At 35.1% G+C, this 21,091-nt stretch overlaps 3 protein-coding genes across 5 annotated transcripts; 1 reads left to right on the top strand and 2 right to left on the bottom strand.

Moving 5' to 3' along the window:
* Positions 1–4,228: 4,228 nt before the first annotated feature.
* Positions 4,229–6,512, bottom strand: LOC18603172 (uncharacterized). Of its 3 annotated transcripts, XM_088805640.1 has the most exons (3): positions 5,184–6,512; positions 4,907–5,021; positions 4,672–4,813 (listed from the first exon to the last, which is right to left on the bottom strand). In XM_088805640.1, coding segments are annotated over exons 1-3 (1,425 nt in total). In that variant the 5' UTR covers positions 6,492–6,512; the 3' UTR covers positions 4,672–4,811. The 3 variants fall into 3 exon arrangements, with proteins under 3 accessions (XP_088661765.1, XP_088661766.1, XP_007035049.2); XM_088805639.1 differs by having other exon boundaries at positions 4,229–5,021; XM_007034987.3 differs by having other exon boundaries at positions 4,907–6,512.
* Positions 6,513–10,662: 4,150 nt separating this feature from the next.
* LOC108661655 (Cysteine/Histidine-rich C1 domain family protein) lies at positions 10,663–12,390 on the bottom strand. Its single transcript, XM_018119280.2, is given in 2 exon segments — positions 10,663–12,121; positions 12,123–12,390. Coding segments are annotated over 2 exon segments (981 nt in total). The 5' UTR covers positions 12,258–12,390; the 3' UTR covers positions 10,663–11,275.
* Positions 12,391–13,116: 726 nt separating this feature from the next.
* Positions 13,117–19,676, top strand: LOC18603170 (Helicase protein with RING/U-box domain-containing protein). Its single transcript, XM_007034985.3, has 18 exons — positions 13,117–14,074; positions 14,186–14,319; positions 14,440–14,575; positions 14,704–14,757; positions 15,224–15,364; positions 15,475–15,626; positions 15,710–15,794; positions 15,959–16,180; positions 16,382–16,525; positions 16,678–16,830; positions 16,917–16,984; positions 17,157–17,279; positions 17,387–17,486; positions 17,669–17,781; positions 17,898–18,474; positions 18,576–18,647; positions 18,786–18,884; positions 19,329–19,676. The coding sequence occupies exons 1-18, from the start codon at positions 13,193–13,195 to the stop codon at positions 19,449–19,451; spliced, it is 3,378 nt and encodes a 1,125-aa protein (XP_007035047.3). The 5' UTR covers positions 13,117–13,192; the 3' UTR covers positions 19,452–19,676.
* Positions 19,677–21,091: the final 1,415 nt, after the last annotated feature.

Here is a 21,091-nt window from a genome sequence, read left to right as displayed (position 1 = left end):
TTTGCGAAGGCGAGTTTTCTCGAATAATTCCTCAGGTGAGAGAATATCCCGAGTCCCACCAGTATGATGGGCGGATTCGGGAAAATATCCTCGATAAAAGGTTATTTGTCCGGCATTTTTATCTCACGCCATGCATTTCATCTCGCCACTCATTTGCGTTCCATTTTAGGTTAAATAATAAAAATAATAATTAAGGAAATCTAGTGAAATTAAAAATTAAAGCCCAATATGATGATCTAAAAATGGTACCGTTCATAGAACGGGCGTCTGAGGGGTGCTAATCCTTCCCCGGGCGTAACCGTACTCCCGAACCTAGATCCAGAAAATTGTAGACCGGTTTAAGGTTCTTTCCGGTGGGCTTAAAATTAATTTAAGTTTGCATCGATTAGAATCGAGTCAATAGGTGGCCAATCGCACCTAGTAAAAAAAAAAAGATTGGTGGCGACTCCTAGTTTAAATTTTTAGTGAGTTTTCACATTCACCTCTAGCGGTCGGGTTCCCAGACCCGCACGTTACGACAACATTAGGTTGAACAGACACAGAACTAGGTGTAGTATGGTTACTAAAATTTGGAACATGATCAGCAAAGTCAATAGGAAAATTTTGAGTGGAATCAATGGAATTTGATGACAAATGATTTTCTGAATAAATGTCATGCTCACCTGACTGAGAACTAACAAGTAAAGGGTCAGAATTGTGCAAAACATTAGAACTAACTTGGAAATGATCAAATATAGAAGCAAGTACACCAGGTGTTTGATAAAATGTAGGAACATCACTGCTATAACCTTTGGACAAAGAAGAAGGAAAAACATTTTCATGAAAAACAACATTCCTGGACACTAACACTTTATGAGCATCAATATCATAAACTTTGTACCCTTTAACACCATTTGGATACCCCAAAAACACACATTTACTAGTTCTTTTATCAAATTTCTTTCTGTGTTGAGATAAAGTGGATGCAAAACACAAACAGCCAAAAACTCTAAAATGATCATAGGTAGGTAAAGCATGATACAATAGCTCAAATGGTGTTTTATTGGAGAGAAGTCTAGTAGGCATTCAATTAATAATATGAACTGCTGTCATAACAGAATCACCCCAAAATGACATAGGTAAATGTGACTGATGCAACAAGGACCTAGCTACTGTCAAAATGTGTTGATGTTTTCTTTCCACCAAACCATTTTGTTCAAGAGTTTCATTACAAGACAAATGATGAATAATACCTGTTTTTGCATAGAAATCAGGAAATTTAAACTCTAATCCATTATCTGATCTTATAATTTTGATTGATGTTTGAAACTGAATTTTAACAAAATTTTGAAAAGCAGGAATGATGCTTGATACATCAGATTTATATTTCCATCAAGAAAACCCAAGTAAAACGAGTAAAATCATCAACTACAGTGAGAAAATATCGTTGATCAGACAATGTAGGTATTTTATAAGGTCCCCATATGTCAACATGTATAAGATCAAAAACATTCTTTGAACTTTGAATATGAACAGGAAATGGAAGTTTTTTCTGTTTAGCAAGGGGACATATTTCACAAAGCAAATCATTTGAGCAGTGAATATCTGAAACTTGTTTATTTAACACATGTATCCTTTTTATAGGAGGATGCCCTAATCTAAAATGCCATAGGTCAAAAGACCTTAGAGCTGAAACACAAGGCTTGTTTGAAAAAGAATTACAAGAAGTAAAAGAAGATACAACTGAAAAATCAACAAGTTTTTCCATTCTGAACTTTGATAAATCTTTTTCATCCTTGCTATCTTGCATGAGATAAAGGCATGAGTAAACTCTAACTACACCAGTCACTGTCCATGAGGCAAGGTCCTGAATAATGCAGATTTTATCAGTGAAAAACACAGAATTTGATGTAGAATCAATGAGCTGAGAAACTGATATCAAGTTAAATTTGAAAGTGGGTACATACAACACATTTGACAAGGTAAGCAAAAGAGTTATTTTAACTATGCCAATATGAGAAACAATGGCTTTAGTATTGTTTGGGAGCTGAACATATCTATTAACAACAGGCTTGACAGAAATAAATTTATCTAAAGTACAACACCCATGATCTGTTGCCCATGTGTCTATGATCCAGGAACTTTGTTTAATCATGAAAGGATTCACATTTTTATATCTAGCAGGAAGGTTATTTGTAGTATTAAAACATGAAATTCCAGATATGATACCTGCAAAAGATGAGTTGATCAAAGAATGTTTCGCTTGGTGGTTGCTTGAAGAAGGAATTGATGAAGGACTTTTATCATCATTGACATTCATACCACTCCCATTGAGAAGATCCACCAGCTTATGAATTTGCTATTTTATCATAGACAACTGTGAGTCAAAACCAAGAACTTCAGTGCCATCTTCATGATTTTGCTGCAAGTCTTCTGTATCAACATTATTACCAGTAGAAACTTGATTCATAACAGATTTTCCTTTCTTGAATCCACTTCCTTCTCCTTTTGTAAATTTAAAATCATATGAAAAACCTATCAATCTAAAACATCTTTCCTTGACATGTCCCTTTTTGTTACAGTGAGAACAAATGACATCCCTTTTTAATTTCCTTTTTCCTTCAAACATAGTGGCCATGGCTGCTGTAGATTCCAAAACTGATTACCCTTGTATCAGTAAATTCCTTTGAGTTTCCTCCCTTAACACCAAGCTATAGACCTTATCCAGGGAAGGTATTGGATCTATTAATATGATTTGAGACCTGATCCCAAAAAATGAATCATTTAAACCATTCAAAAACTTGAATGTCATGTCTTTTTGGTATTGTTCAGTGTATTTCTTGAAACAATTTGGGTTGCATTTACCACATTCGCAACGTGGTAATGGTCTAAAATTCCTCATTTCTTCCCAAACACCCTTCAGCTCAATGAAGTAAGTATCCACGATCTACTCCCCTGTGTTATATTGCCTAAATGTACTGTAAGTTGCACACCCTAGTATCATATGGCTGTGCAAAGTTCTGTTTCAGTGTATTCCAAATTTCCATCGCATTATCCATATAGAAAATTGTTGAGTCTATAGGTGCTGTTACAGAGTCTAACAACCAAGCCACAATCAAGTCATTACACCTATTCCATGACTCAAACAAAGGATCCACAGGTTCTGGTTTAAGGATATTTTCATTAACAAATTCAACTTTATTCCTAACAGAAAGGGCAAGTAGGAATGATCTACACCATGGCACGTAATTATTTGTTGTCAGCTTAGGGTTTATCACTAGTGATCCAGGATGATCGCTATGATGCAGATAATACGGTGATTGAGGGTTCTCAGTTGGTGAAACACTAGTCTTCGAGCCTAATTGATTTGCCACTTGCAAATCTTCAGATGAAGAAGAGAAATTTGTTCTAGTGTTCGTCATTTGTACCAAAATCTCAAGAAACAAGAAATTCTCCCAAAAAAAAATCAAGAACTTAAACGATAAATTTGTACTGATTTAAGAAGCAAGAAGAAGAAAATACTTGCCTAAATCAGGAAAAACATTCATAGCAAGATTACTCGCTCTGATACCATGTTGAAATCAAGAGAACAGGTGCAGAGAGAGCAAAACGATGGTGAAGAAGAAGTTTTTTCATTCTTCGTTGAAAAGAAGAAAATATCACCAGTAAACTATTTATAATAGTCCGTTTCAACTAACTGACTAATGACTAGGCTAACTACATAATTACTGTACAGTGGAACATTAAATAGTCACATGACTTGCACATGGCTCTTGTTACTAAGCCTTTGATATTCTCTGGCATTTTACATTCGATCCTCTGACTTCTTAAGGCTTTAGTCTTCTAACTTCTAAAAGCAAATTCTCCAAGTAAGTCTAATACCATCAATGAATTGTAGTATTGCAAATTATGGGCAATCAATGATTTTAGAATCATTACGAGAAATAAGGATTTTTAGTGCTTAATTACCTGTAATATTTTGACCCTTTGATTCTCTTTTGCAAAAGAGGCAATTTAGAGTATTTAAGTACCTTTTAAATTAAATATTCTATTAAAAAAGTTACTAATTAACATTAAAGTAATGAAGCATGAAATTAATTAAATAGCTAAAGTAGCCATGTTAATCAAAAAGAAATCTCTAACAAGATCTTCCGATAGTGGAACTTATATAATACTAATTTGATGTAAATCTAAATGCGTGATAGAACACATTTTCAAAAAAAAGAAAAGAAAAAGAATGAGAGAACAATTTCACAAGAACTTAATTTTCAAATAAACTTGCAAGTACACTCCAGTGAAACATGTACACTTTTTTTAAAGAAACAAACACGATGACATTATTCTTGACCAACTCAGTATGACTTCTCCTAACTTAGGCTAGAAGGTTTTATACAATCCCAATGAGCAATAAAATTGCATCCAGACTCTACACACTCAAGAGCCAAAGTTTGACAAGGCTCAGTACATTTAAGACATTTAGGATAATAATAAATCTTCTTGATAAACTTCAGAGGGTGTTGATGATCTTTAACTTGATAGATACTCCCAAGTTTGATAAATGGATATTTTCCAAGACCACATTGAAGATGGACAAAAGTGTTGCAAATTATACAATGATAAAACCAGTGTTCCGAATTTCTTATTTCTTCACAAACATCACAGTAAAGATATTCTGAATAATCATTACTGTCATGATACGTGAGTGTAAGAAAATGTTCATCACACTTGTGCCAAATTGCTTGCGGTAAAGTTAGACAACCGTAGTCCAAAGCAAAATTGCACCGCTTACAATGGTATCCTTGTTCTAAATGCACGCCACAAGAACTGCATGATCCTTGATAATCGTAGTAGAAAAAAAGGGTGTGTTCGTGTCCATCAGAAATGAAAGTATCAGGAGTTGAACAACTAAGGCAAAAAGATTCCTTACATTTCTCACAATTATAGGAAAAGCCACTACGCACGTACGCACAGATCTCGCATTCGTAAACGTTGTTTGCAATAAGGGTGACAACGTTCTGGCACAAGTGATACCAAAGTCTTGTCTTCCGAGGCAATTCAGCACATGTTTTATGGAGAAAAAAATCACATTGTGAACAAGAGTAAAACGAAGTTGAGATGGACAACATGCATCCGTCACAACATTTATAATCTTCAATGATAATCTTGCTTAACACTAAGTCATGATCATGACTGAAATGTTTTACCTTCGTGGCTTCTCCAGCTTCATTCCTCTCAATAACACAAGTGATGGAATCAACAGCAATATCAGTCAACAACAAGGGCTTTTCATCCTTTTTTTCTGTCTCAACTATATAATACCATCTTTCTCTCTTTATAATACAATTCACATGAACAATAAACTTGCAATCCAAACAACAGTAACTTCCGTGCTCTGTATTCACATTGTCATGGCAAATTCTACAATCCCAACTTTTACACTCATGTTGATGAAGGAAATAGGTATGGGAAATAGGGTGGTGATGCAACACTGCTTTGATGATGCGTGGTAAAAAAATGCATTTTGTATGGACTATAATACTGCAAGTAGAACATATATATGCAACATAATTCCCCTCAAGGCCACATGCATCACAAATGAACGAGACTGGTCTCCAAAACAAGATGAATGGGTGTTGATGACTTTCCTCTTTAATAGTTGGAGGTGGTGACACACATTCAATGTGAAGGGCAAACTTGCAAGATGAACAACAATAGACAAATTTCTGACTGGTTTCTAGGCATATCTTGCAAGGGAGATTTTCAGTATTAAATTGAAGAATAAGAGGGTGTTTGCGATGACAGGGGTGATTGATTTCAGAAAGTAACTCAGCACATTTAATATGAAGGGCAAACTTGCATGATGAACAACAATAAACAAAACCACGACGTTGTGGTTTTTGGCACATATTGCAAGAGAAACGTTCACCATTAAACTGTAGAACAAGAGGATGCTTTTGGTGAGAAAAGTTATTGATTTCAGGAGATAGTTCAACACATTTTTTATGTAGGTTAAACCCACAGTCAAAAGAAAAGTATGTAGATTCTAACAACGGATTCCAACACCCGAAGCACTCAGCACTCTCAAGTTCTTCATTTTGTTCATCAGTGGAAATCCATGGATGGGCTATGTGTTCAAGCTCTCCAAAAAATTTTTCAGCAATGTTGCAAGAAAATAAAGCACATTTGATGTGAAAATCCAATCCACAAGAGCAATGATAAACAAACATCTTACCAATTTTGTCGCAAAAATCACAAATATATCCATCAGCGTATTCTTCGGATTCAGGTGGGTTTGGAAAAAGAACAAGAGGGTGCTTACGGTGAAGAGGGTGATTAATTTCTGAGGGCGCCTCAGCACAATTCTTATGAAGGTAAAACCCACACTCCACGCAGCTAAAACTTGGACTCGATACCACCTCCCCACACCTTGAGCAGCTAGCTTCTTCGCTTTGATTGCTTTGCTTTTCATTGAAAGCCAGGGCATGGGCATGCCCAAAATGTTGTGACTCCATCTCTTTTCTCTCTTGTCTCTATGCAAGCGTGTGTGAAATAGCAAAAAACCGACGTTTCTATTTCTATATATAGATGTAAAGATAAGGCTATTGTTTTATAATTTCAGACAATAAAAAACAATGAGTAAATCAAATTAAGTGACTTTGAGGATAATTAATACTAATTAATAATATTTAAAAGTGCCAAAACTAATTCGTATATCATACCAAATGTTCAGTTTGATAGCCGAAAATTTTGAGTAGGGATAAAGCAACAATATTGACAGCTGAAAATTTTAATTAAGTCAAAATGAGGGCATAGATTCTTTCCTTCTCAAAGAGTAATGTTCAGATGCTCTAACTTTTACTCTTCTAAGATATGCCATTCTTTACTTGGTGGTGCCCTTCGGCCATTCCCTCTTTAATTTGCAAGTTTAGAATCAAAATTTAAATTAATTTATAAGTTTAGAATCAAACCGTTCATTGGTGTTAAAAATAAAAGAGTTGATGGTAAGACCTTATTTAATAAGCTTCAACTTCTAAAAGGTAATTAATAAAATATCTTTAAATTAATATCTTAATCTTTTAAGTATACATTACTTTGGAATTAAATTTAATTTAAATAAAAGTAAATTATTACTTTGAGAAAATAATAAGTTAATTACCCAAAGCCCTTACCCAAAGCTTTAGGTAAAACGGGCTGAGCATGTGGATCTAACCCAGCCTATACATTTTGGGCTTGAATTATCAATTTACACACGACGACGTTTCGGGGTTCCTCATTCATGCGAAATAGGAGAATTAAAATAGCAAGAGTTGGTTAAAGTAACTTGCCGTAAAAAATATCTTACCCTTTTTAACCCACCGCTCAATTTAAAATCCAACATATAGGCAAGGTAAATATTAGTGTTAAAAAAGGATTTATATGAAGCTATATACTGTCAGCTCATTAAATGTTGTTACTTTATTACTGAGATATAATTAAAAATGTTTAAGAACTTAAATTTAAATATTGAAAAGTTGTTAATAATTAATTAAATAAAAAACAAATAAATCTCTTTTTTTCTTTCTTCAACTCCCCCATAATGTTATTTTATTGTTTTGCTATTTTTTATCTCTCTCTAACTCCATCTTCTTCTTCTTCTATTAAAATTACAAGCTAAAATATTTCACTTTTTTCCAAACCTTGTTCACTTTTTTTTTTTGGTTCTCCTATGCGCATCCAAACTAAAATCTTATTGATTTCTTAAGAAAATGTGTTGCTGAAACCCTAAGAGAGAGAAGGAGTAAAAAATTTGATGTGAAGATTTTCATTTTTTTTTTTTTTGAGAACAAGAGAGAGAAAAAAAGAGTGCTGTCATGGGTTGGGCAACTAGTCCATTTGACCACCAATTGTGATAAATAATTCTTCCTTAAATTGTAACTGTGGGATAGTATTAATGTTGAAAAAATTTTGAAAAAAATTTGTCATAATTTCTGTTAGAATTTTAATTTGATATTAAATTGATCTTAGTTAGTTACTTTTACCATTTTTATTGGTTATCACATTATAACTCTAAATCAAATTAAAAATAAAATCCTACTTTATTTATTTTAAAAAAATTGATTATCACATTATAACCCTAAATCAACTGCAAAAATCAAATATCAACCCTTGAGTGAGTGTTTTGTTCCACCAAAAAACATCTTATAAGTTGAAGGTGATGTAAATTCTTATATTCTCGATATCACTTTAGTATATATTTTATATGGGATTCATGGCTCCCTAGAATTATGACATCCTCTTTTATTTTTCGTTGAGAGTTTCTCTCTTATATGGTGGCTTTGGTAAAAGAATAAGAGGGTGACTGATGAAAAGGGTGATCAATCTTTGAGGGTGTCTCAGCACATTTCTTGTGGAAGCAAAACCCACATTCCACGCATTTAAAGTTTGGATCGGACACCACCTCCCCGCATCTTGAGCAATTGCCTGCTTTCGTTTGATTGCTCTGCTCTTCATTGAACACCAACGGATGTGAATGCAAATGTTGTGACTCCATCTCTCTTTTTTTTTTCTTTGATTAACTCTCAAAAGTTTGAATTTGTGTCTATGATAGCAGAAGACTATGGTTTTATCATCACAAAATATTCATAGAAGGACTTTTTTATCTTTCCTATTTTGGATAGAATGACTTCAAGCACGTACTCTTGAAAATTTTAAAATTTGTATAATATAAAAACTTACCCTAAAACCTCTCCATTTAAAATCCAATATATTAGCAATGTACACATTAGTATTAAAAACAAAGACTAATTAATTTTACACGTAATTATATCGAGAAAACTGGATTAATCACCTTAAAGTTGAAAAACATGAGACAAGAAAAAGATAAACATAAAAAGAACAAAGAAACAAAGGGAAATAGAAAAGAATATGCTTTGTTTCTCTTTACTTATCTTGCTGAATAATCTTCTAAATTTAAAGTTGATTCTATTATTTTTAGTAGAGAGAAAGCAACAAAAGCAACGTTTAGATGCTCTAATTTTTCCTCTTCCAAGATATGCCATTCTTTCACCACCAAACTCTTGCACTTGGTGGTACCCATCTCCTCTCTTTAAGAGACAGATTTGATTTCTAAGTTTAGAATCAAAACTTTACATTACCCCAGCCAGAGGAGAACCATTGTTTCCTCTGTTATGAATATATTCTGAATTTTCAAAAAAAAAAAAACCTTTACATTACATTAATTACTTTGCAAGTTTAGGATCAATTCCCTTGGTTTTTTGTTGCTTTATCGATGGCTTGCTGCTGCAACCTTGAACGATCGAAAAAGAACCAAAAGACAAAAAAAAAAAAAAAAAAAAACTTCTTCGTTGATTCGTTTAAGGTAAAAATGGTAAGGATGGGCCATGGAATTCTGCTAAATTGACTTGATTAAAACTTGGTAGGACAAAAGTCTTACATAAATTGGTGGGATGTATATTTTTATTTTGGGATAAGCACTATTCTATCTATATAAACATGTTTGTCCTTTGATTTCCTTTCGGTCCTAGTCGCTTGAGTGCATGCATATACATTAGGTAAAAGCCCCTTCAAAATCTTCTACTTGACACTCTGGTACTAAGACTATCGTGAATTCATTATTAAAACATCCAACTCTAACAAATGATACACTTTATATATATATATATATATATACACACAAATAAATTATTTTCAACATGTGACTATTATTGTGTACAAGCGGTAACAATTTTGTTCATGAAACTTTTCTAATTGCTACAAGAAATAAGGATGTTTAGTGCTTAATTACCTGCAATATTTTGACCTTTTAATAATTGATTCTCTTAAGGCAATTTTGAATATTGAAGTACCTTTTAAATTTATTTTTCTATTAAAAAAAGTTACTAATTAACATTAAAGCAATGGAGCATGAACATAGCAAAATGAGCTACATTAATTAAAATTAAATCTCTAACAAGATCTTGTATAATAGTAATTTAAGTGTAAATCTAAATATGAGATAGTGCACATTTCAAAAAAAAAATGGTATAAAACAATTTCATTAGAACGTAATTTTCAAATAAACTTATAATTACATTTAAGTGAAATATGCAGATTCTTTTTATACAATAACATTCGGTATGACTTTTTATGGAGGAATGAAACTCCTAACTCAGGTGAGAAGATTATAACAATCCCGATGAACAATAAAGTTACATTCAGACTCTATACACTCGATAGTCAAATCTTGACAAGGCTTATTACATTTAAGGCATTCAGGATATTGATGAATTTTTTTGACAAACATGAGAGGGTGTTGATGATCTCCAATTTGACAGATGCTCCCGAGTTTGATAAATGGATATCTTCCGATAACACATTGAGAGTGAATAGAGTGTTGCAAATTACACAATGATAAAACCACTGTTTTGGATTTATTTTTTCTTCATAGATATCACAATAGTGATTTCCTGAATAATCATTGCTATCATGATAAGTGAGTGCAAGAAGATATTCATCATGTTTGTACTGAACTACTTGCGGTAAGGTTACACAAAAGCTATCTAAAGCAAAATTGCAAATCTTACAACAGTATCCTTGGTCCATATATTTACCACAAGCATTGCACGATCATTCATAACTGTAGTAAAATAAGAGGGTGTGTTCGTGTCCATCACAAGTGAAAATATCAGGAATTGAACAACGAAGGCAGCAAAAACTCTCACATCTATGACAATTATAGGAAAAGCCACTGCACACGTATTTACAGATTTCACAAATGAAAACGTTGTTTGCAATGAGGGTGACAATGCCTTGGCACAAGTGAAACCAAAGTCGTGTCTTCTAAAGCAATTCAGCACATGTTTTATGAAGAAAGAAATCACATTGTAAACAATAGTAAAAGGAAGTTGAGATTGGCAACATGCACCCATCACAACATTTATAATCTTCAATGATCATCTTGCTTAATATTAAGTCATGATCATAGCTGAAGTGGTTTATCTTTGTGGCTTCTCCAGCTTCATTCCTCTCAATAACACGAGTGATGGAATCAGCAGATATATCAGTCAATAATAAGTGGTTCTCATCTTTTTTTTCTGGTTCAACTATATGATACCATCTTTCTCTGTTTATAATACAATTCACAAGAACAACAAACTTGCAATCCAAACAACAATAACTCCCGTGCTCTGTATTCACATTGTCATGGCAAATTCTACAATCCCAACTTTTAAACTCATGTTGATGAAGGAAATAGGTGTGGGAAAATAGGGTGGTCATGCAACACTGCTTTGATGATGCGTGGCAAAAAAATGCATGTTTAACGGATTACAATATTGCAAGTAGAACATATATATGCAACATTTCCCTCAAGGCCACATGCATCACAAATGAAAAGGACTGGTCTCCAAATTAAGGTCAATGGGTGTTGATGATTTTTCTCTTTAATAGTTGGTGGTGGTGACACACATTCAATGTGTAGGGCAAACTTGCAAGATGAACAAAAATAAACAAATTTTCCACTGGTTTCTAGGCATATCTTGCAAGGGAGATTTTCACTATTAAATTGAAAAAGAGGGTGTTTGCGGTGAGAGAGGTGATTGATTTCAGAATGTATCTCAGCACATTTAATATGGAGGGCAAACTTGCATGGTGAACAACAATAAACAAAACCAAATGGTTGTGGTTTTTGACACATATAGCAAGAGAAACGTTCACCATTACACTGTAGAACAAGAGGATATTCTTGGTGGGAAAAGTGGTTGATTTCAGGAGACAGTTCAACGCATTTTTTATGTAGGTTAAACCCACAATCAAGAGAAAAGTATGTAGATTCTAGTAACGGGTTCCAACACCCGAAGCACTTAGCGCTCTCAAGTTCTTCAGTTTGTTCATCAATGGAAATCCACGGTTGGACTATGTGTTCAAGCTCTCCAAAATTTTTTTCAGCGATTGTGCATGAAAATAAAGCACATTTGATGTGAAAATCTAATCCACAAGAGCAATGATAAACAAACATCTTACAAGTTCTGCCGCAAAAGTCACAAAAACATCTTGCCCTCGGACCGTAAGGTGGGGTTGGCATAAGAACAAGAGGGTGCTTGCGATGAAAAGGGTGATTAATCTCCAACGGTGCCTCAGCACAATTCTTATGGAGGTAAAAAGCCACACTCCACGCAGCTAAAACTTGAACCCGATACCATCTCCCCACACCTTGAGCAGCTAGCGGCTTCTTCGCTTTGATTGCTTTGCTTTTCATTGAAAGCCGGGGGATGTTCATGCCCAAAATGTTGCGACTCCATCTCTTATCTCTATGTAGGTGTGTGTCTGAAACCGACGGTTCTATTTCTACACATAGATGTAAAGATCAGGCTATTATTTTTTAATTTCATCGGATAAAAACCAATGAGTAAATCAGATTAAGTCTTTCTCAAAAAGTAATGTTCAGATGCTCTAACTTTTTCTCTTCCAAGATAAGCCATTCTTTACTTGTGGTGCCCTTGGGGCTATCCCCTCTTTAATTTGCAAGTTTAGAATCAAAAAGTTAAGTTAATTTATAAGTTTAGGATCAAATCGTCCATTAGTGTTAAAAATAGAAGAATTCATGGTAGGACCTTACTTAATAAGCTTCGACCTCTAAATGCTAATTGATAAAATATCTTTAAATTAATATTTTAATCTTTTAAATATACTTTGAAATTAAGTTTAAATTCGAATAAAAAGTAAATTATTACTTTTAAGAAAATAACGAGTTAATAACTTTGACTGGGACAGGACTAAGTTAAAAGTGAAGAGCCATTACCCAAAGCTTGGTCAAAACGGGCTGAGCATGTGGATCTAACCCAGCCTATACATTTTGGGCTTGAACAACCAATTTCCACACGACGGCGTTTCGGGGCTGCCTCATTCCTACGAAATAGAAGAATTAGGAAAATAGCAAGGGTTGGTTAATGTAACTTGCCCCAAAAAATTTCTTACCCTATTTAACCCACCGCTTTTCCCTCCTATTACTTTAACAAAGCACCCAAAAAACTAACCGCGAAAATTCCAACGCGGTAAAAGATGTTTCGCGCCAAAAATATTTTCATACAAACTAAACCCTGCTAAATCCCTTATTCTCCTCCAATTTTTACCCCTTTTCCCTTCTCTCTATTTTCCATTTCCATTTCTCAGATATATTTTATTTTTCTGCGTCATCATCATCATCATCTTCGTATCTGGATTAAGATAATCAGGCATGGAGGCCATGGATATAGACACAGTGGAAGACAAGAAGATTCAACAAAGCCAATCAGTTGCAGATAACAACGTTGTTTCTGTCGTTAAGTTGCTTCCTAACGACCCTGATTCATGTCTCCAATCAAACACTGTTAGTCGAATGGTAACCGCAACTGGGTTTCGGGTTTCTACCCTGATCGGCTCACGTGATCAGTTTGAAGAATCTGAGCCCGTTAAGACCCAAGTGAAGGAGGAGCCTTTTTTGAAAGTTAAGGAAGAGCCTGATTTGGGTCTTCAGAGAAACGTTTTGATGAAAGAAGATAGTGGGATTAAAGAAAAGGAGGAGCCTGATTTGGGGTTTGACATTAAGTTTCCAGTGAAGGAAGAAACGGCTTCGGGTTGCAGGGAGGAAGCCGTTGCCGAGAAGTTTGATTCAAAGTCAAGGATGTCTTTTGATGAGTTTCTTCAGTTCACAAATACAAAGGTTCAATCTCTTGATGACTCTGTCAAAACTCAGATCAAAGAAGAGTCTCCTGGTCCTGTTTCTGTTGCTCAGGTCAAGGCCTGTGAAAATGCAAAGGTGAAATCAGAAAATAAAAACTCTCGGTTGGTGAAAAAGGAACCCGGTTTTGAGTGTTCTGAAGGATTGGGAAAACCGACTGATGTAAAGAAAGAGGGTTTTGAAGAGAGAAGAGTGAATGGTGTTTTGGTGGAAGATGGGGAGTTTCCTGAAGATCCAGATTGGTATTTGGTTGGAAGGACTATGGTCAATGCAGTTTCAACAACTAAAGGGAAGAACAAATTGCTAGATAATGAGATTGTTTACTTCACTTTCCCTTCTCCAGCAGCCAGTCACAAGCTTCAGTCTATAGTTCGCTTCTCAACTAAGCGCTGTGGAGTGGTTAGCTTATTTCAGTTGTACTTAATTTCAATATTTTTTTTAGGGGTTGATTTTAGCATTATTTTTTGTTGAGATTAACGAGCATTTTCTTTTATTTTTATTGACTTTTAGATTGGTCGGCTTCCAATGGATTGGGGTAAATGGGTAAATCCCCTTGTATATTCCAATAAGGTTAAAGTTATTGGTCGGTGTATAGCTGCTCCAACAACACTTAGTATTATGCAAGAAATCATGCTATTTGTAAGGTAAAGTTTTGATTTTTTTTTTGGCTAACTGAATGTTTGTTTAAGCTTATAGATGGACTGTATTTTTCTTAAATAAGGGGCTAATTAAGTTGCCTTTTTTTTTTTTCCCATCTTTGGCAGCTTCTACATTCACAGTTCTATATTCACAGAGGGTGACAAGTCTTCATGGATGTTTGATGCACCTTGGAAGATGGAGTCTACGCTTAACCCTCTGCTTAATCTATTCAAACACCTGAATTTGAGACCATATCAGAAGGTATTCTCCAAAACTCTAGTTGGTGAAAGTTAAAAACTGTAGATGAGGTCACTTGTTACTGTAGACCTTGCTATAATGTTGTTGTGGTTTCTTAACTCTGCTGTTGTTTTTGTTTCGCAATACATCAGGCTGACTTCACTCCAGAGGAACTGAGTTCTGGCAAGCGTGTTCTCCATATAGAAGTATGTTTAATTTCTCCATAACTTTTTGTATTGCTCAGTTGGTGAGCCTTAATTTGATCACGGATGTTTAATTGCTTATTGGCTTAGCAAGTTTCTATATGCCTAGATGAACACCGTCAACGTTATTTGCTTTATGCAATGGGTTCTGCTTGGATGTTCATGGCTATTATAGTGTCCCCCATCCATTTTATGCATTATTTATCTATTCATTTATGCATTGGCATTCTTCACCATTGATGCAACTGATAAGGAATATAATAAAAATCCTTTTTAGTGATCAAGTAGCAACAGTTTTGATTGCACAACCAATACTACAGTACCATTAAACCTTTAAAGCATAGTCTATTTGCTTAATGTACACCAATTTTTCTTAGTTGCACATTGGCATTTTTGCACATATACATTTGTTTCACTGGTGTTTGAGCTTAACACAGATGCACATTGACAATTTTGTTGATTATAACAGGATGATTATGGTGAAGCGGAAGGAGCTTTGCCCATAGCAAAACGAAGAAAGAGTTGTTTGGAGCAGAATAAAGATGAACAAGATATTTCAGAGGCATCTTTTAATAAGATTTTTGGTTCTGCAGATGCATACAATTTGGAGGTAAAGGACCTTTTAAGCATTTATCTTTCAGTTTTGGGAATTTGAGGTGGTTTGTGAACTTAGTAACAACGTTGTGCTATGTATTCTCTCATTCTATCACAATCTCATAGGAAATGGAGCCCCCATACACACTCACATGTGATTTGAGACCGTACCAGAAACAAGCTCTGTACTGGATGTCTGAGTCGGAGAAAGGAATAGATGCTGAGAAAGCAGCACAAACTCTTCATCCATGCTGGTCTGCTTATAGCATATGTGACGAGTATGTATATTTGTTTTGGTTGTGAACCTTGATTGATCATTAGTTAAGTAGTGTGTAACTTGATCGCACATGCTTCCTAGCAGAAGGGCTTCCTCAATCTATGTAAATGTGTTCTCAGGAGAAGCCACAGTTCATTTCCCCAGTGCTAGGCAGATGGCCAGAGGAGGAGTAAGACACTCTGCATCACATTTATCACATAGACATTGCTATTAGAGTTAGCAGTAGCCTTCCATCTTTGATATGTTCTTTTTTTCTCATTCTTTTTAATGGTGATGGTGGTGGTGGTAGTAGTATTTTATGCTTTGTATCTAACTAGACAAATGTGTTTGCAGATTCTAGCAGATGCAATGGGTCTTGGAAAGACTGTGATGACGATTGCGCTAATCCTTGCAAGACTTGGTAGAGGAAATCCTACTAATGAAAAACCTGATTCCAGGAACGCAGATGATAGCAGAAGCACAAACAAAAAGAAAGATGCTCATGCAAACACCCCACGTAGAGCAATGGGAGGCACTCTTATTATTTGTCCCATGGCTTTGTTAAGCCAATGGAAGGTGATTTCTTATTTCCCTCTTGCATTAAGAGATAAAGGGCTAATGGTTGAATTGTTTTTGAAGTTCATTTGTCACTCCTTTATTCACACTGGTTGATGTTTGAGATCCTGACTCTGCATGCAAAAGAAAGCTTGTACAATGTTATTTGCATTATGGCACAACGTTTTATTGGTATCTTATGAGTTCTAGTGAAATCCCCAGGATGAGCTTGAGACCCACTCAAGGCCTGAAAGCATATCAATTTTTGTTCACTATGGTGGTGAAAGAACCAATGATCCCAGGGTTATCTCAGAGAATGATGTGGTCTTGACGACATACGGGGTCTTAACTGCTGCTTATAAAAGTGTAAGAAAAAACTTTTGGTTTAGCTATTTTCTGCGCTGAACAGAGTTTTTGCTCCAATTCCTTTTCATCTCTGTTCAAAACTTTTCTGATGCCATGTCTTAATATCTAAGTTTTCCTTATTTAAACTGAATTCTTTGGGCATTCTGATACAGGATGCCGAGAACAGCATTTACCACAAGGTTGACTGGTATAGGGTGGTCTTAGATGAAGCTCATACAATTAAATCCTCAAAGACCATAGGAGCTCGAGCTGCATTTGCATTGTCTGCACACTGCCGTTGGTGTCTCACTGGAACCCCGCTTCAGGTTTGCATTTTTTCTTACTGCACTTATTCTTTGCCTTCATGATAGCCATGTGCCTAATTTCCTTTTCTGGTCTGCCTTCACTGCAGAATAATTTGGAAGATCTCTACAGCCTTCTATGCTTCTTGCATGTGGAGCCATGGTGCAACTGGGCATGGTATGACCAAGTTGGAATGATTTTATGTGTTTATTCTGTATTTAGATTCTGCTTGGCACCAAAAATGCTAACATTCCATATTTTAATTAAGACTGCAATATTAGGTGAAATTGGGATTTGTTGGTGAGTCCTACATAGTTCTTTGTTCATGATGTCTTTTGCATATGTATAGGTGGAAGGCAGAGATTCAAGGACCTTATGAGAATGGTAATCCAACAGGATTGAAATGGATCAAGGCTATATTACGGCTGCTGATGTTGAGAAGAACAAAGGAAACAAAGGATAAAGAAGGAGGGTCAGCATTTCTCAGCTCCAGTCAACCTTTCTTGTTCATAGCTTCTTTCCAATATGACTGAAAATCATTGTTCAGCGTTTTGATGTTTTATGCATATGATTTGTTAGGCCCATTCTTGTTCTCCCTCCAACTGATATTCAAATCATTGAGTGTGAGCAGTCAGAAGCTGAACGTGATTTCTATGATGCTCTATTCAAAAGATCTAAAGTAAGTTTATTCTCTAAATGCTTCTTTGATTTAGTAATTTGCTGCCTTACACCAGAAATGCACTGTCATATTGTGGAGGAACTTTTCTTTCAGACTATGTTCCTGAAATAGTTATTGCTTTTGAGTTTTCAGTAAATGCCTACCTGAGATAAAGCTTGCAAATATTTATTCGATTTAAACAGGTTCAGTTTGATCAATTTGTTGCACAAGGCAAGGTTCTTCACAATTATGCATCCATTCTTGAGCTATTACTTCGACTGAGGCAGTGTTGCAACCACCCTTTTCTTGTTATGAGGTATAATGGGAGTTAATATATTTGGTGAACTTCTTACTGGTGTTTTAAATAGTTGTCATCATGTATGAAAATTATTTTCCCTTTCTAATCTGTTTTTTGGCCTGGAAAATATGCAGTCGGGCTGATTCACAGCAGTATTCAGACTTGAACAAACTTGCAAGAAGGTTCCTTGAAACTCTGCCTCATTCTGTCTCTCCAGATCAAAATGCCCCTACCAGAGCCTACATTGAAGAAGTTGTTGATGGTATCCGGAGGGGTGAAAACAGAGAGTGTCCAATTTGCATGGAGTCTGCAGATGACCCCGTGCTCACACCTTGTGCTCATAGGATGTGCAGGGAATGTCTCCTCTCAAGTTGGCGCACACCAACAGTTGGGTTATGCCCAATCTGTAGGACAGTGCTGAAGAAAAGTGATCTCATAACTTGTCCAACTGATAGCAAGTTTCGAGTAGACATTGAGAAGAACTGGAAAGAGTCTTCAAAGGTTTCAAAGCTGTTAGAGTGCTTGGAACGCATTCGCCGGTCAGGTTCTGGTGAGAAGAGCATTGTGTTTAGCCAGTGGACTTCATTTCTAGATCTCTTAGAAATCCCATTAAGGAGGAGAGGAATTGGATTCTTAAGGTTTGACGGAAGACTGGTGCAAAAACAAAGGGAGAATGTTCTGAAGGAGTTCCGCGAGACAGGAGATAAAATGGTAAGCACTACGTATGACAATGTAGATAGCTTTGTGTCAGTGCATTATGACAGAAAATTCTGATTAGCATTGAATCAATCCTTTTTCTTTTACTGTTGCAGGTTTTGCTTATGTCTTTGAAAGCTGGTGGCGTGGGCCTGAACTTAACTGCAGCCTCTAATGTCTTCTTAGTGGTACATTCTCAGCTCTGCCTTCCTCGGTCTCAACCACTCCCTTTTTGCCAGGAATATTTCAAAGATGAAAAAAGAAAAAAAAAAAAAACAAAGGAATTTTAAATCTCCTGGTCTTAATTTGTCACTATCCTTTTGTAGGATCCATGGTGGAATCCTGCAGTGGAGGAACAAGCAATTATGCGAATTCATCGTATTGGACAAAAGAGAGCAGTCTCTGTTAGAAGGTTCATTGTTAAGGTGAGTTCAGTCTTTCAAGTTTCATCTATCTATTTGATCATAAAACGGGCTGGAATGCGTCACAAATTGACTCACAACGTATGGACTTGGCTCATTAATGTAGATGACCCGTGTTTAACACAAAACTAACTAGAGCCGGCCTCCAGAGGTTTGATTGGTTCTAACTTCTAAGCCAAGGACATCCCACCACCAATCCCAAGGTTGGGCAACTTGGACTCGGAAATTGTTTAAACTTGAAAAACTTTGATGGGTTTGTTCAATAACAGGGCAGTTTGTGTGAATAATTCTTAATAGGTTGATTAGGTCTTCCTGTTAGAGTCTTCAGTTTAAACAGTTACTCTTCAACCTAACCAAAGATTTTTAAACTTGAAAATTCTGATTTCTTTTTCTTTTTCTTTTCTTAGTCATTCATTACTGATCAAATTAAACAAATGAATGATACAGGACACAGTGGAGGAACGCATGCAGCAAGTTCAGGCCAGGAAGCAGAAGATGATTGCTGGTGCCTTGACTGATGAAGAAGTCAGATCAGCCAGGATTGAAGAGCTGCAGATGCTTTTCAGATGAATTCTTCATCCATCTACAGGTATTAATCTTAATTAGTACTGGTACTTGAGTTAGTATCAACCCTAATTTTTTGTAAATGATATGTACTTAAGAGAGGACTAAATTACAAAATGCTTGAAAGCCCATTTTTGTAAATTTTGGCTAGTATCAATGGCAATTATACTCTCTTCTCTAGTATGAGAATATTTTGACTATTCAACAGAATAAAATGCACCCCTCACAGTGTCTTTTTGACTGTGTAAAGTGATTCCATCCATGGAAAATTTTTTTTAACCCAACAAAGAAATTCTAAATGTTCTTTGAGTATTCTGAAATGACGGTCCTACCCTTGACTAAGTGCCACCTGAATTTGACAAAAGCACCCCTTACACACAAAAACTTGGCTGTCATTGGATTTGGAAATATGGAACCTGTAATAAAAAACATTAACGACACGACAGAGAAGATAACAACAAAAAATGTGGGCCAGACACGTGTCAATCCCATCAAGGTTTGGAATTGACCACGTAACTGATGTCCTTGCCGTTGGATTGGTGCTTAGGAAAAAACGGGAAAACAAATATCATATGACGATGAAATTGTTCGCAGTAACGTTTCTTGGAAGCATTATTTTTGTGGTCAAAATCCAGTGGCGCGTGCGCTACACACTGTGCTTTGCCCCCGCGGTTTGAAAACTGAAGTTGCGGGCTGTGGGGTCGGTTTAATCCGAAGAGTTCACAAGCCGTTTTTTGGTTTGTTTAGAACAGAAGTTTTTGACTATTGATGCTATCTGTGGCCCTTTCGGTTTGGGAGGTGGCTGGCTTCCCAAGGTTTTGTTTCGCTCGGCCTGGCTGGCCTTTGATCCTTCATTTTACTTGTTCAACAGATTCTGGGTAATGATTGATTATTTTGCTTCGAATTTATTACGGAATATAATTAATTATTTATATATTGTTACCGTATAAAAGAAATCTCGTGGATGAAATTTAGAGTCGGATCATCCTTGACCTTCAGGCTCTAATTTTGAAAGGATTATTTTTTTAAAATGGCATAATGTTCTAAAAATTTTTTTTAACTCTTCAATCAAATTGAAATAATTTTTTTTATTATGTTTAATTAATTTTTCATATTTTTTAAGTTAAATAGGTTTTCATAATTAATATAGATTGTGAAAATTGTTACGTAATTATATCAGCATAAGTGATTTAATATAAAATAATAAATAATATTCTGATTAATATAGAATAATTAATCATTAGTTATAAAATTTTTTATTTAAAATAAAAAAAATTGATTGGACATAATAAAAAAGATTTATGTAAAATTTTTTAAATAATTTAAAATTTTTTTAAATATAATATATTTTTTAAATTTATTAAAAAATATGTTGTTAAGAAAATTCAAAAAAGACAAAAAAGAACTGAATATTGCATTTAAAGAAGTTTAAAATCAAATAATAGAATTTATTAGTTCTCTTTTTCATTATCAAAATCATTTGTAAAAGAAAAAAAAAAGGGGAAAAACAATACCGATTTTATATATTGTTTTGATTCACCTAATTGAGTCCACGAAAATTTTGAATTGGTAATTAAGTTAAAAAATTTGAACAAAATGCAAAATTTGACACTTAAACATTCAATCACATCATAACTTTATTAGTA

Source organism: Theobroma cacao, chromosome 4 (genome assembly GCF_053813885.1).
Source record: "Theobroma cacao isolate CCN51 chromosome 4, ASM5381388v1, whole genome shotgun sequence".
Taxonomy (NCBI): domain Eukaryota; kingdom Viridiplantae; phylum Streptophyta; class Magnoliopsida; order Malvales; family Malvaceae; genus Theobroma; species Theobroma cacao.
The sequence above is the reverse complement of the archived record's forward strand: the minus strand, read 5'-3'. Positions and strand labels throughout refer to the sequence as shown.